Source organism: Hyla sarda, chromosome 2 (assembly GCF_029499605.1).
Source record: "Hyla sarda isolate aHylSar1 chromosome 2, aHylSar1.hap1, whole genome shotgun sequence".
Lineage (NCBI taxonomy): Eukaryota > Metazoa > Chordata > Amphibia > Anura > Hylidae > Hyla > Hyla sarda.
The window spans coordinates 326,204,634-326,219,568 of NC_079190.1; the positions used below are offsets into that span (position 1 = coordinate 326,204,634).

Here is a 14,935-nt window from a genome sequence, read left to right on the forward strand (position 1 = left end):
TTTCCCCAAATTTACAATTTTTACAAAGGGTAATGGGAGAAAATGCCCCCCAAAATTTGTAACCCCATCTCTTCTGAGTATGGAAATACCCCATGTTAGGACGTAAAATGCTCTGCGGGCGAACTACAATTCTCAGAACAGAAGGATCGGCATTGAGCTTTTGGAAAGAGAATTCGTTTGGAATGGTAGTCAGGGCCCATGTGCATTTACAAAGCCCCCGTGGTGCCAGAACAGTGGAACCCCCACATGTGACCCCATTTTGGAAACTACACCCCTCACAGAATTTAATAAGGGGTGCAGTGAGTATTTACACCCCACTGGCATTTGACAGATCTTTGTAACAGTGGGCTGTGCAAATGAAAAATTTAATTTTTCATTTTCACGGACCACTGTTCCAAAAATCTGTCAGACACCTGTGGGGCATAAATGCTCACTGCACCCCTTAATACATTACGTGAGGGGTGTAGTTTCCAAAATGGGGTCACATGTTCTGGCACTATGGGGGCTTTGTAAACACACGTGGCCTTCAATTCCGGACAAATTTTCTCTTCAAAATCCCAATGGCGCTCCTTCTCTTCTGAGCCTTGTAGTGCACTCGCAGAGCACTTTACATACACATATGGGGTATTTTCTTACTCAGAATAAATGGGGTTACAAATTTTGGGGAGCTTTTTTCCTATTTTCCCTTGTGAACATGAAAAATTTAGGGTAACACCAGCATTTTAGTGAAAAAACATTTGTTTTTCATTTTCCCATCCAATTTTAATGAAAATCTGTCAGACACCTGTGGGGTGTTAAGGCTCACTATACCCCTTGTCACGTTCCTTGAGGGGTGTAGTTTCCAAAATGGGTTCATACGTGGGTATTTATTTTTTTGCGTTTATGTCAGAACAGCTGTAAAATCAGCCACCCCTGTGCTCAATCTCAATCCTGAGCCTTGTTGTGCGTCCGCAGAGCATTTTACGCCCACATATGGGGTATTTCCGTACTCAGGAGAAATTGCGTTACAAATTTTGGGGGTCTTTTTTCCCTTTTACTGCTTGTGAAAATAAAAAGTGTGGGGCAACACCAGCATGTTAGTGTAAAAAATCTTTTTTACACTAACAGGCTGGTGTAACCCCCAACTTTTCCTTTTCATAAGGGGTAAAAGGAGAAAAAGCTCCCCAAAATTTGTAGTGCAATTTCTCCCGAATGCGGAAATACCCCATATGTGGCCCTAAACTGTTTCCGTGAAAATACGACAGGGCTCCAAAATGAGAGAGCGCAATGCGCATTTGAGGACTAAATTAGGAATTGCATAGGGGTGAACATAGGGGTATTCTACGCCAGTGATTCCCAAACAGGGTGCCTCCAGCTGTTGCTAAACTCCCAGCATGCCTAGACAGTCAGTGGCTGTCCAGAAATGCTGGGAGTTGTTGTTTTGCAACAGCTGGAGGCTCCGTTTTTGAAACACTGCCATACAATACGTTTTTCATTTTTATTGGGGGGGGGACAGTGTAAGGGGTGTATATGTAGTGTTTTACCCTTTATTATGTGTTAGTGTAGTGTAGTGTTTTTAGGGTACATTCGCACTGGCGTGTTACGGTGAGTTTCCCGCTAGGAGTTTGCGCTGTGGCGAAAAATTTGCCACAGCCCAAACTTGAAGCAGGAAACTTACTGTAAACCCGCCCGTGTGAATGTACCCTGTACGTTCACATGGGGGGGGCAAACCTCCAGCTGTTTCAAAACTGCAACTCCCAGCATGTACTGACAGACTGTACATGCTGGTAGATGTACTTTTGTAACAGCTGGAGGCACACTGGTTGGAAAACCTTCAGTTAGGTTCTGTTACCTAACTCAGTATTTTCCAACCAGTGTGCCTCAAGCTGTTGCAAAACTACAACTCCCAGCATATACTGATCACCGAAGGGCATGCTGGGAGATGTAGTTATGGAACAGCTGGAGGTACTTAACTACAACTCCCAGCATGCTGTTTGGGTATGCTGGGATTTGCAGTTTTGCAACATCTGAAGGGCTACAGTTTATAGACCACTGCACAGTGATCTCCAAACTGTGACCCTCCAGATGTTTCAAAACTACAAATCCCAGCATGCCCAGACAGCAAACAGCTGTGTGGGCATGCTAGAAGTTGTAGTTTTGCAAGATCTGGAGGGATACAGTTTAGAGACCACTGTATAATGGTCTCAAACTGTAGCCCTCCAGCTGTTGCAAAACTACATATTCCAGCATGCCCAAACAGCTGTCTGGGCATGCTGGTAGTTGTAGTTTTGCAACATCTGGAGGGCTACAGGTAAGAGACCACTGTATAATGGTCTCAGACTGTAGCCCTCCAGATGTTGCAAGGCAACTTACCGGCTTCCGTAGTATCCAGGGAGCCGTCCTCTTCTGCCGCACTTCATCGCTGCCCGCCGATCACAGTCGCCCACAGCCTCCGGATCAGTAAGTGGATCTTCGGCACCGATCCCCGCCGGTTTCCCCGTGTTGCCCCGCCTATTGTGGGTGGGCAGGATGGGTAAAAGGCAAGTTAAGTGTTGGAAGGCTAAAGATTTTTTAATAGTCATTTACAAATCTGTTTAACTTTCTGGCACCATTTGATTTTTTTTTTTTTAAAGTTTTCCACCGGAGTATCCCTTTTTGCTTTACTCATGATGATAACATTTATAAATGATAAAAAATAGTAATAGCAATTACCACTCTTTTTTTATTTATTTATTATTAGCGGCCCTCTGATGAATTATTATGGGGGTCAATACTGTTGTTCTTTAGTAAGCTCCCTGAAGGGTTTAAACTTCAGTGCGTTTTTTTTCTTTTAACATAAGAGTATATCTCAAATCCTCCTAACACTACTTTCAGGTCATTTCAAGGGAATTAGCTTGGGTATTAAGAGCACTTAGGCTTATTGACTATAGAGATAATGAAGATAAAATCCAAAAACATGAGGGGAGATTTATTAAAACCTGTGCGGAGGAAAAGTTGACCAGTTGCCCGTAGCAACCAATCAGATTGCTTCATTTATTTCTGAGAGGCCTTTTTAAAAATTAAAAACACGATCTGATTGGTTGCTATGGGCAACTGTTCAACTTCTCTGCACAGGTTTTAATAAATCTCCCCAATGGTTTCTACATGACAACTTTGAACTTGAACTTTGCACTTGATAAGATCCTTCTGTGTCCATAAAAATTGGTATGCCTACGACTATTTGTGATTTTTTTGGCACTGTCACTACAGTTCAGTCTTGTATTACTTTATGAATTCAGGTAGAAAACAGACATGGTGCACATCTACAATCTTGCACAATGATCCAATTGCTTCTCAGCATGATTTAAAAAACTAACAGGTTGTTAGTATATACGTTTTGATCAAAAAGTACAAAGCCCACTCGCCACGCCAAGGCCACCTATTTAGAGTGGGTCCCTAACGTCCCTAGCATAAAATGGCGTAGCGCTGGGCGGCAACCACTACCGCCACGACACCAGTGCCCACAGGGGGAACGACCCACTGGCAGAGCGGCCCCAATGCCACTCAAACCAGTCCATGGGTCGCACCTCCCCGCAGACACGGCGCCACGGCAGCAACGGACGCCGCACAGCACCACACCAGTGTGAACAGGATGTTATAGCACACTTACCATGCTCTCCCAGTCAGACTGGGAGGCTGCCAGGAAGGAAAAGGCCCATGTGTAGCTAACTACTACTTATATAGGGTTGGGCTGAGGGGGTGGGGAAGAGTGCAAACAACATGTTCACACAAAAAAAAAAAAAAAAAAGGGGACAGAAAACACAATGTGAATTCAGGTAGAAAGCAGACATGATGCACTTCTACAATCTTGCACAATGATCCAATTGCTTCTCAGCATAATTTCAAAAACTAACAGGTTGTTGGTATATACGTTTTGATCAAAAAGTACAAAGCCCACTCGCCACGTCAAGGCCACCTATTTAGAGTGGGTCCCTAATGTCCCTAGCATAAAATGGCGTAGCGCTGGGCAGCGACACCAGTGCCCACAGGGGGAACAACCCACTGGCAGAGCGGCCCCAATGCCACTCAAACCAGTCCATGGGTTGCACCTCCCCGCAGACACGGCGCCATGGCAGCAACGGACGCCGCACAGCACCACACCAGTGTTTTTTTTGTTTGAACATGTGTCTGCACTCTTCCCCACCCCCTCAGCCCAACCCTATATAAGTAGTAGTTAGCTACACAAGGGCCATTTCTTTCCTAGCAGCCTCCCAGTCTGACTGGGAGAGCTTGGTAAGTGTGCTCTTACACCTTGTTCACACTGGTGTGGTGTGGTGCTGTGCGGTGTCCGTTGCTGCCGTGGCGCCGTGTCTGCGGGGGGGCGGCCCATAGACTGGTTTGAGTGGCATTGGGGCCGCTCTGCCGGTGGGTCATTCCCCCCCGTGGGCACTGGTGTCGCGGCGGTGGTGGTCTCCGCCCAGTGCTATGCCATTTTATGCTAGGGACGTTAGGGACCCACTCTAAATAGGTGGCCTTGACGTGGCGAGTGGGCTTGTACTTTTTGATCAAAAATGTATACTAACAACCTGTTCGTTTTTGATATTATGCTGAGAAGCAATCAGATCATTATACAAGATTGTAGATGTGCACCATGTCTGTTTTCTACCCAAATTCACCTTGTATTACTTTATACCTTATGTTTTTATTTAAAGGGGTTCTCCGGTGCTTAGACATCTTATCCTCTATCCAAAGGATAGCTGTTACGCCCCCTCCCGTAGGCTTGCATTGAGGGGCGGAGCGTGACGTCACACGGGGGTGGAGGCGTGATGTCACATGCCGCCGGTAATCAGACCCGGAGCGAACACGATCCGGGGACTGATTACAAACGGGTTGCCGCGTGCAAGATCCCGGGGGTCCCCAGCGGCGGGACTCCCGCGATCAGGCATCTTATCCCCTTATCATCTTAAGATATCTAAGCACCGGAGAACCCCTTTAAGTCTATTTGGTGGATTTAGTGTGATTCATTGCATAAATAAAACTTAGGAACAGTGGGGGGGGGGGGGGGGGGGGGGGGGTATGTATCAAGCTTTTTACCCTGTTTTTTTGTCTGTGATTTTTCGCAATTTTTCCTTTATGTCATTTTTTCGACAAACAATTGCGCCAAATCACTGATTTCACTTTGTTAGTCGTGATTTCAGTTACAATCATTCTTTGGTCTGGAATTCATTAATTGCGACTTTTCGATTTGGCGCAAGTTTAGGCGCAAATACCTTCATTTAGGCGCAAATCTACACCATGAATAAAGTGACAGAGAAAATAGCTACAACAATAGAACGTCCCAAAGTCAGATTTACTGCCTGGAATTCTGGGGTCTGTGCCTTTTGTAGGGCTACATTTGTGCCAAAATTACAAACTTGTGTAATTGATAATTTTGGCGCAAATATGCTCCATTTGACAAAAAAAAACATACATAAAATCACACATTGCTACACCATTTTGATACATGTCTCCCAGTGTCTGCAGTTTTTTCTTCTTCCTATAGGAGCAAAATTTTGGTGTGTACGTCTGGAGGTGCCAAGAAAATAGTAGGTCTATATAGATGTGCATGAGGCTAAATTCGGTCCACATTCTGAGATTAGATTTGCCTCGATGTATGCATCTGCCATGACATACAAAATGTGTATCTCATGTTGTGTTATAGTTGGTGCAACCCCACCAATTTAGTTAGGTTGCAGGATCCACATACTGGCCACACATGCCACTGCAGTCTATGGAATAATATGACATATATATTCATTTTCTGCTCAGGTGTGTGTGCCTCTATGGCTAGTGTTTGCCAACCAGGGTGCCTCCACAGCCTTTGGCTGTCCAGGCATTCTGGGAATTGTAGTTTTGCAACACCTGGATGCACCCTGGTTGGGAAACACTGCTCTAGGCTTACACTGCCAATATATTCAGTGAAACCTCTTTGAGACGACCACTCACGGTTGCATTGAAAAGTGGTCTTCTATGGAAGTTGTCTTCTTAAAGGAAAACAGTCATCTGTTTACCCACACTAAACCCAATACACTGGGTTATAGTGTGGGTGAACAGGAGACTGATGAGTACGTATCTGCAATCTGGAAATCTGTCCTTCCGAAGATCGGCATCCATCTTCAGTGAATTGTCTGCTGGAGGCAGGCCCGCCAGTTCAATTTGAATATTCATTGTCGCGAGTTACGTGAGTGCTCAGTCAGCGCACCGCTCACATTACCTGTGACAATGTATATTCAAATTGAGCCGCCGGGCCTGCCTCCAGCAGACAATTCACTGAAGATGGATGCCGACCTTCGGAGGGACAAATCTCAGGAGTGCAGGTGTGGATTTAACCCATTAAGCCCTCACCGGTGTCCTGTTCACCCGCGCTATAACCCAGTGTATTGGGTTTAGTGTGGGTGAACAGATGACCGTTTTCCTTTAACCCCTTAAGGATGCAGCCCATTTGGGCCTTAAGGACTCAGACAATTTTATTTTTACGTTTTGGTTTTTTCCTCCTCGCCTTTAAAAAATCATAATATTTTTTTATATTTTCATCCACAGATTAGTATGAGGGCTTGATTTTTGTGCAACCAGTTGTCCGTTGTAATGCCATCACTCACTTTACCATAAAATGTATGGCGCAACCAAAAAAATACTATTTGTGTGGGGAAATTAAAATGAAAACCGCAATTTAGCAAACTTTGGAAGGTTTTGTTTTCACGCCATACAATTTACGGTAAAAATTACATGTGTTCTTTATTCTTTGGGTCAATACGATTAAAATGATACCCATGATAATATACTTTTCTATTACTGTGGCTCTTAAAAAAAAAATCGCAAACTGTTTAACCAAATTAGTACGTTTAAAATCCCCCTATTTTGAAGACCTATACATTTTTCCGTATAAGCGGCGGTATGAAGGCTCATTTTTTGCGCCACAATCTGTACTTTTTATTGATACCATATTTGCTTATATAAAACTTTAAATACATTTTTAATAAAAAATTTTTTGGAATAAAATGTTATAAAAAAGCAGCTATTTTGGATTTTTTTTTTACTTTCACGCCGTTCACCGTACGGTTTCATTAACATTTTATTTTAATAGTTTGGATATTTATGTACGCGGCGATGCCAAATATGTATATAAAAAAAAATGTTTTACACTTTTTTGGGGTGAAATAGGGAAAATGGGACAATTTACGTTTTTATTGGGGGAGGGGGTTTTTCACTTTTTTTTTTTTACTTTTATTTTTACACTTTAATAGTCCCCATAGGGGACTATTTATAGCAATCATTCGATTGCTAATACTGTTCAGTGCTATGCATAGGACATAGCACTGATCAGTGTTATCGGTCATCTTCTGCTCTGGTCTGCTCGATCGCAGACCAGAGCAGAAGGCAGTGGAGGCAGGTGAGGGGACCTCCGTCTGCCGTTCTGGATGATTGGATCGCCACGGCAGCGCTGCAGGCGATCCGATCATCCATTTTATTGACCGCAATGCAGCAGATGCCTTGATCTTTATGGATCACGGCATCTGAGGGGTTAATGGCGGACAGCCACGCAATCGCGGATGTCCGCCATTACCGGTGGGTCCCTGGCTGCTGTCAGCAGCCGGGACCTGCCGCGCATGACCCGAGCATCGCACTGATGCTCGTGGTTATGTATAGGACGTAAATGTACGTCCTGGTGTGTTAAGTACCAGCTCACCAGGACGTACATTTACGTCCGGGGTCGTTAAGGGGTTAAAGGAGATGGTCAGTATGCATAATGTATGGTGGACTGAAATTCCATCTTACCAAATTTGGTCTGATAAGGGGGTGGTCTTTTAGAGAAAATCTTGCATTTAAATAAGTATTCAGACCCTTTGCTCAGTAAATAGTAGAAGCACCTTTGGCAGCGATTACAGCCTCCAGTCGTCTTGGGTATGCTCACACAGATTTGCACACACAGATTTAGGGATTCTCTGCAGATCCTCTCAGGCTCTGTCGGGTTGGATGGGGACCTTCAGGTGACAGACATTTTTAGGATATTTTATTAGGTACAAGTCAGGGGTCTGGGTGGGTAACTCAATGACATTCAGAATTGTCCCTAAACCACTGGTGTTGTCTCTGCTATGAGCTCAAGGTCAGTGGGTTGGGGGGATTTATCAATGTTGGTATGGGTGATGTGATTTTCTACATGGTTTAAAGTTGTGTTTTTGGTGTACTTGCAGCAAATTTATCATTAAGGCATATGCACAATCAGCTGTTGTATACTACAGAGGAAATTATATTTCTTTCTGGAATTCTTTTCAGTCTGACCACAGTGCTCTCTGCTGACACCTCTGTTCATATCAGGAACTGTCCAGAGCAGGATAGGTTTGCTATGTGGATTTGCTTCTACTCTGGACAGTTCCTGACATGGACAGAGGTTTTAGCAGAGAGCACTGTGGTCAGACAGAAAAGAATTGCTGGAAGAAATACAACTTCCCGTGGAGCATCCAGCAGCTAAGTACTGGAAGGATTAAGATTTTTAAATAGAAGTAATTTACACATTTGTATAACTCTCTGGCACCAGTTGATTTAAAAAAATAAAAATAAAATAATAATAATAATAATAATTGTTTTCCACCGGAGTACCCCTTTAATGTGGTGTTCCTACCTCAAAGTGTGGGCATATTGCTAAAATAGGTCATCGGTTTACAGGTTACCTTTGTTAGCATTCTTCAAGGCACAATATGTATCATGAGCAGACTAGCCAACTGCAAAAGAAAAAATACACACATTTTTCAATATGTCAGGTATATATATATATATATATATATATATATATGTGTATGTGTATGTATGTATGTATTGTGGCCTTTGCATGTCACACTATAGTACTAACTGTGGTTCATGAGAAATTAGAATCCTTTGAAAGATTCAAACACATCTTAAAAAGGGATAGTCCCCTGGAAAAATGTTTTTAAATCAACTGGTGCCAAAAAGTTAAAACAGATTTGCAAATTATTTCTATTTAAAAATCTTAACCCTTCCAGTACTTATCAGCTGCTGTATGTTTCAGAGGAAGTTCTTTTCTTTTTGAATTTCCTTTCTGTCTGCCCACAGTGCTCTCTGCTGACACCTCTGTCCATTTTAAGAACTGTCCGGAGCAGGAAAGGTTTGCTATGGGGATTTTCCCATACTGCTCTGGACAGGTCCTGACATGGACAGAAGTGTCAGCAGAGAGCACTGTGGTCAGACAGAAAATTTTAAAAGAAAATAATTTGTGGAGAATACAGCAACCGATAAGTACTGGAAGGTTTAATATATTTTAAATAGAAGTAATTTACAGATCTGTAACTTTCTGGCACTAGTTGATTTATAAAAATAAAATAAAAAAAATTATAAATCTTCTAGTGGAGTACCATTTTAAAGGATTATCCAGAATTAGAACAAAGCAAGCAGGGGGGGGGAAGAAAAAAAATAAAAAAAGCGCCACACCTGTTCTCAGGTTGTGTGGTATTGCAGCACTGTTCCATTTAAGTGAACGGAGCCACGGTGTAATACCACATCCAACCTGAGGACAGGTGTGGTGCTGTTTTTCAATGAAATTAGTTTGGTTTCTCTATTTCTGGATAAGAAAGACGACAAGTGTTGTACCCTGCACAGCAGCACTCCCTACTGCCTGACCATGAAGTGAACTGCAGCCAGCCACATTCACTTACATAGAACTGTACTGCAGTTCCCCTGCAAAATGCCAGCACGGTGGTCCCTTCTTAGTATCGGATAGACCCCCCCAGCAATGATAAAGTGATTAAACCAAGAACACCATTAGTACGTAGTCCCCAAGCTTAGTCCACCAGATGCATTACATTGTGAAGTATGCGTTTGCCATACACCATGCTTGGTAAATAAACACAAACTGTATACGACAGAAAAAAAGAGACAGATACCAGAGCTTTTAGTAAAATAAAATCTTTTATTTAAAAAGGCGTAATGCAAGTCTTTAATATAAAAACATAGCGGACAGGCATCTGACATATCTTCTCCACAACGTGGCACATCCCAAGATACATGTGTTCTGCTGCACAGCAGCAATAGTCACTTTAAGAGTCCCAAAGGTTGCACGACATCCATCATCTTGCACATCTTCACAACATTCAGTGCAACCCACATTCATTAAGTCCAGTAGCCCCGATGCCCAGGTGCTCAGGAGGCATGGCCACGGTTAGCCAAGCTTCTGCCCCTTACGGCCTGAGGGTTGCTCTTCTCCAGGATGACCTCTTTTTTTTGTGGCTGCGATGGAGCAGACAAAGCTGCCGGGGGCTTCAACTCTTCCAGTTCAGGGTCCTCTCTTCCAGTGAAAGGACTGCAAACCGTCTCCACCAGTCCAATAACCACTCCGAAGAAGGCCAGCACGCTGCCCAGCAGGTACATCTTCACCATCTTCTTGTTGGGCTTCTGGCTGAGCATCTCTTTAGCAAAAGGGATCAACTCGTGCATAGTTTCCATGGTCGAGTGTACCGAGAGATCACGTCTCCAACCTGCAGCAAGGGAGATAGAGAATGACCATTACTTGTCAGATACATTGACGTTACCTGTTGTAAGTTTACTCTACAATTACATTATTTTCTCTGATCAGCTCAGGATAACACTTCATCAGGGGTCACCTATTCTTTAATCAAGGCTATTTTCTCTGATCAGCACAGGATAACACTTCATCAGGGATCACCTATTCTTTAATCAAGGCTATTTTCTCTGATCAGCACAGGATAACACTTCATCAGGGATCACCTATTCTTTAATCAAGGCTATTTTCTCTGATCAGCACAGGATAACACTTCATCAGGGATCACCTATTCTTTAATCAAGACCATTTTCTCTGATCAGCACAGGATAACACTTCATCAGGGATCACCTATTCTTTAATCAAGGCTATTTTCTCTGATCAGCTCAGGATAACATTACATCAAGGATCACTTATTCTTTAAACCAGGCTATTCTCTCTGATCAGCACAGGATAACACTTCATCAGGGATCACCTATTCTTTAAACCAGGCTATTATCTCCAGCTGTTGCAAAACTACAACTCCCAGCATGCCCGGACAGCCTTCGGCTGTCCGGGCATGCTGGGAGTTGTAGTTTTGCAACAGCTGGAGACACACTGTTTGGAAAACAAGATAGAATAACACAGGATCACTCATACAAAACAGTAAATGGCATACTCAGCTATGTAGCCCAATCACTGCCTGGCACATAGAAAGCTACACTATAATGCAGATGCAAGCCATCGCTTACCTGTGTGTATGTATTGCCTATGACTGCTCCGCTTCTCCAGATGACTGATAGGGTATTCAGTGTTCTGCTGTGCTTGTAAGGGCCGCGCTCGGCCCTATTTAATGGCAGTAGCCGCGCCCACCCCGTGACGTCACGCTGGCTCTGGAGGACGGACGAACACGTGCTGATCACGCAGGCTCGTGAAGCTGGGGCTAAGTGGCTGCCGGCCAGTGCGGGCTAGTGACTGGGAGGAAGGGGCTCGGAGCCAGAGCTGCATGCTGTGTACACGCACGTAGCATGCTGCCCCCCCCCCCCCCCCCCCACCAGTCAAAGGCATTATGCTAGTAGGGGGAGGTATAGGGTTTCCTATTGTAGCCATAATTTGAGTGTCTTAAGTCACGTAGTAAACGTAGAGGGAAACCAAAAAAAAAAAAAAAAACCCACAGCAGCCATGAGGCTTGTCTGGAGCTAGTAGTCTTATAAACACAATGCCACACACTAATAATAGATCTATCTGCCTCTATCTAATATCTATCTACCAATGTCTTCCAACCAGGGTGCCTCCAGCTGTTGCAAAACTACAACTCCCAGCATGCCTGCAGTGTCTATACAGACACAACTAAGGCTGGGTTCATATCACGTTTTTGCCATACTGGTTTCAATCCGTTTTTCTAAAGAAAACCGTAAGGCAAAAAAAAACGGATGGAACAGTATGGGAAAAAGTAAGGCTGGGTTCCCATTACGTTTTCCCCCATGCCTTTCTATGCGCTCCCGTATGTAATTCATTTCAATGAGCCAACCGCAGCGAAATGTTTGGTCCGGTCGGCTCATTTTTGCCCCGTATGCGCTTTTACAACCGGACCTAAAATTGTGGTCGACCACGGTTTTAGGTGCGGGGGAAAAGTGCATACGAGACAAAAATTAGCTCATTGAAATGAATTACATACGGGAGCGCATAGAAAGGCATATGGGAGCGCATGTTTTTAGCTCTCCCCTGCCGTATGCGCTCCCATATGGGGGAAAATGTAATGGGAACCCAGCCTAAATCGTATGCGTTTTTAAACCGTATACTGTTTTTAAAAGTGCATACAGTTCCGTCCGTTTTTATAAAAAAAAAAAACATGTTTTTGAAAATTTTGTCCATTTTTAATGGGAGGGGTCTTGGGTGGGGACTTTAGGATGCAAATGCGCATGCGCAAAGTAAAAAACGTATACGGTTTCCTGTATGGGACCGTATACATGTGCGTTTCCCATTGACATCCATGTTAAAAAAAAATGTATGCGGTTGTAGTACGGTTTTTAAACCGGAGACAAAACCGTGGTTAACCACGGTTTTGCGTTCGGGAGAAGAACGTATTGCAAGCAAACCGGACGCAACCGTCTATGTGTACGGTTTTCAATACGGTTCCATACGTTTTCAATAATGAAAGCGTATACGGGAAAAACGTGGTGTGAACCCACCCTAATACAGTAAACACCATACACATAGACATATTGGGGGAGATTTATCAAACTGTGTGAGAGAAAAAATAGTGACTTTCCCACAGCAACCAATCACAGCTCAACTAACGAGCTGAGGTAAAGTGAAAGCTGAGCTGTGATTGGCTGCTGTGGAAAAATCACTCTATTTTTTCTCACACACATTTTGATAAATCTGAGCCATTTTCCTTTTATATGTATTAATAGTGACACTGCAGCTTTAACACATTTGGTACTACTGCCGTTTCCCAATTTTCGGTAGATCATCTTTCAGAATTGTCTACTGTTTGGTGCACCGTGCAACACTTTTTGCAGTGCAGCCGTAGTTATTATTTAAGCAAATTACATTTGGAAATTTTTTTTTTTTTTATGCGTAAAGCCTACTTTTTTTTACTCAAACCTACACCTAATAGGACACATACAAAAGTGTCAGATGCCGGAGCACAAAGCTTAAACAATCTCTGCAGCTCACTGGTATCTAGAATTGCACAAAATGTAAGTCCCCTGCACCATTTTGGTAAATTTTGAGCAACCGTGCAAACAATACACCAAGTTGAAGTTGGTTTTGCAACAGCTGGAGGCACCCCTGGTCTCCAGCTGTGGCAAAACTACAACTCCCAGCATGTTGCATGATAGGAGTTGTAGTTTTGAAAAAAGTGGAGGCACCTAGGTTGAAAAACACTGCAATATGCCAGTCTTTACCAACCAGGGCACCTTCAGCTCTTGCAAAACTACAACTCCCAGCATGCAGTCTGGACATGCTAGGAGTTGTTACTTTGCAAGAGCTGGAGGCACCCTGGTGGGAAAACACTGCAGTAATGCAAAATGTGTAAAAGCTGCAGTCACTATAAATACATGTAAAAGGAACATATGTCTATGTGTATGTTGTTCCCTGTATTAATTGTGTCTGTATACACTGCTGCAAGTGGAAACATTGGGGTCTGTCAGCGCACCCCTTTATTGCTTCCCTTGTTAATAAACAGTAATTTCCTTAAGGGCATGTTCACACATGACCTATAGGCTGCAGATTTCCCACAAGGAAGTGCAATCAGCGAGTTATAATATTCACTTTGTTCCTCTTTCACTCATTGCACACTGCAGAAAATCTGCAGAATAGATAGAAAATCCACAGTGAAATCCTCAGCATAAAATCTACAGTGTTGGGTGAGGATTTTCTGTAAGAAACTCCCTGATTACATGCTTCCCTGTGAAACCTACAGCAAATATGCTACGTGTGAACACACATCAATATTCCCATCTGACACTTTAGTACGTGTCCTATTAGGTGTAGGTTTGAGCAAAAATAAAAGTAGGCTCCACTGCAAAAAGTGGTGTACGGTGCACCAAACAGTAGACAACTTTGAAAGATGTTCTACAGAAAATTGCGCAAAAAATGCAACTGCAGGGACAACCAATGATGTCCCCCCTAGTGACTACGTTTAGGCCATTTCCCACATGTATACAGTGATCCCTCAACTTACAATGGCCTCAACATACAATAGTTTCAACATACAATGGTCTTGAAACCAGACTCAACATACAATATACGACAGTCCAGATCCGTGATACCTGTCAATGGCTGGAAGAACTGACCAATCAGAATGGGCATTCACTGGTAAAACCCTTGTATTACTGAAGTGTATGCACTGACTGATGTCTGGTAGCGCCCCCTACAGTACAGGGAGGTATTACATGTTCTGTACTCTTTACCTGTACCAGGGTTATCTGCTCCTTTGGACACCAGGTGAGGGCGACTCCATGTTACTTTTTTAGGACACTGTGTACTGTACAGGACCCCGAAGAAGCTTCTGTCTTCTACATAGACCAGTGTTTCCCAAGCAGGGTGCCCCCAGCTGTTGCAAAACTACAGCTCCCAGCATGCCCGGACAGCCTTTGGCTGTCCGGGCATGCTGGGAGTTGTAGTTTTGCAACAGCTGGAGGCTCCCTGCTTGGGAAAACTGACATAGACAGTGATTTACAGCTCCCAGCAGATCTTTCTTACTTTTATATGTAAGGACTTCCTTTATCTATATTAGTTATCTACTTATTTTTATTAATTCCTCACTTTTTCCTTTAGAACCAATTACCCGGTTTCCATAGAGTTCTGGTCTCAACATACAATGGTTTCAACATACAATGGTCGTCCTGGAACCAATTAATATTGTAACTTGAGGGACCACTGTACTGTATGTTGAAGAATCTATAGCGAAGCAGGCCATGCCTTTTGAGTCCAACAAAA

General features: G+C 43.4%; 1 protein-coding gene across 1 annotated transcript; it reads right to left on the reverse strand.

Moving 5' to 3' along the window:
• Positions 1-9,905: 9,905 nt before the first annotated feature.
• Positions 9,906-10,481, reverse strand: G0S2 (G0/G1 switch 2). The gene has a single exon (XM_056560689.1). The coding sequence runs from the start codon at positions 10,450-10,452 to the stop codon at positions 10,150-10,152; it is 303 nt and encodes a 100-aa protein (XP_056416664.1). The 5' UTR covers positions 10,453-10,481; the 3' UTR covers positions 9,906-10,149.
• Positions 10,482-14,935: the final 4,454 nt, after the last annotated feature.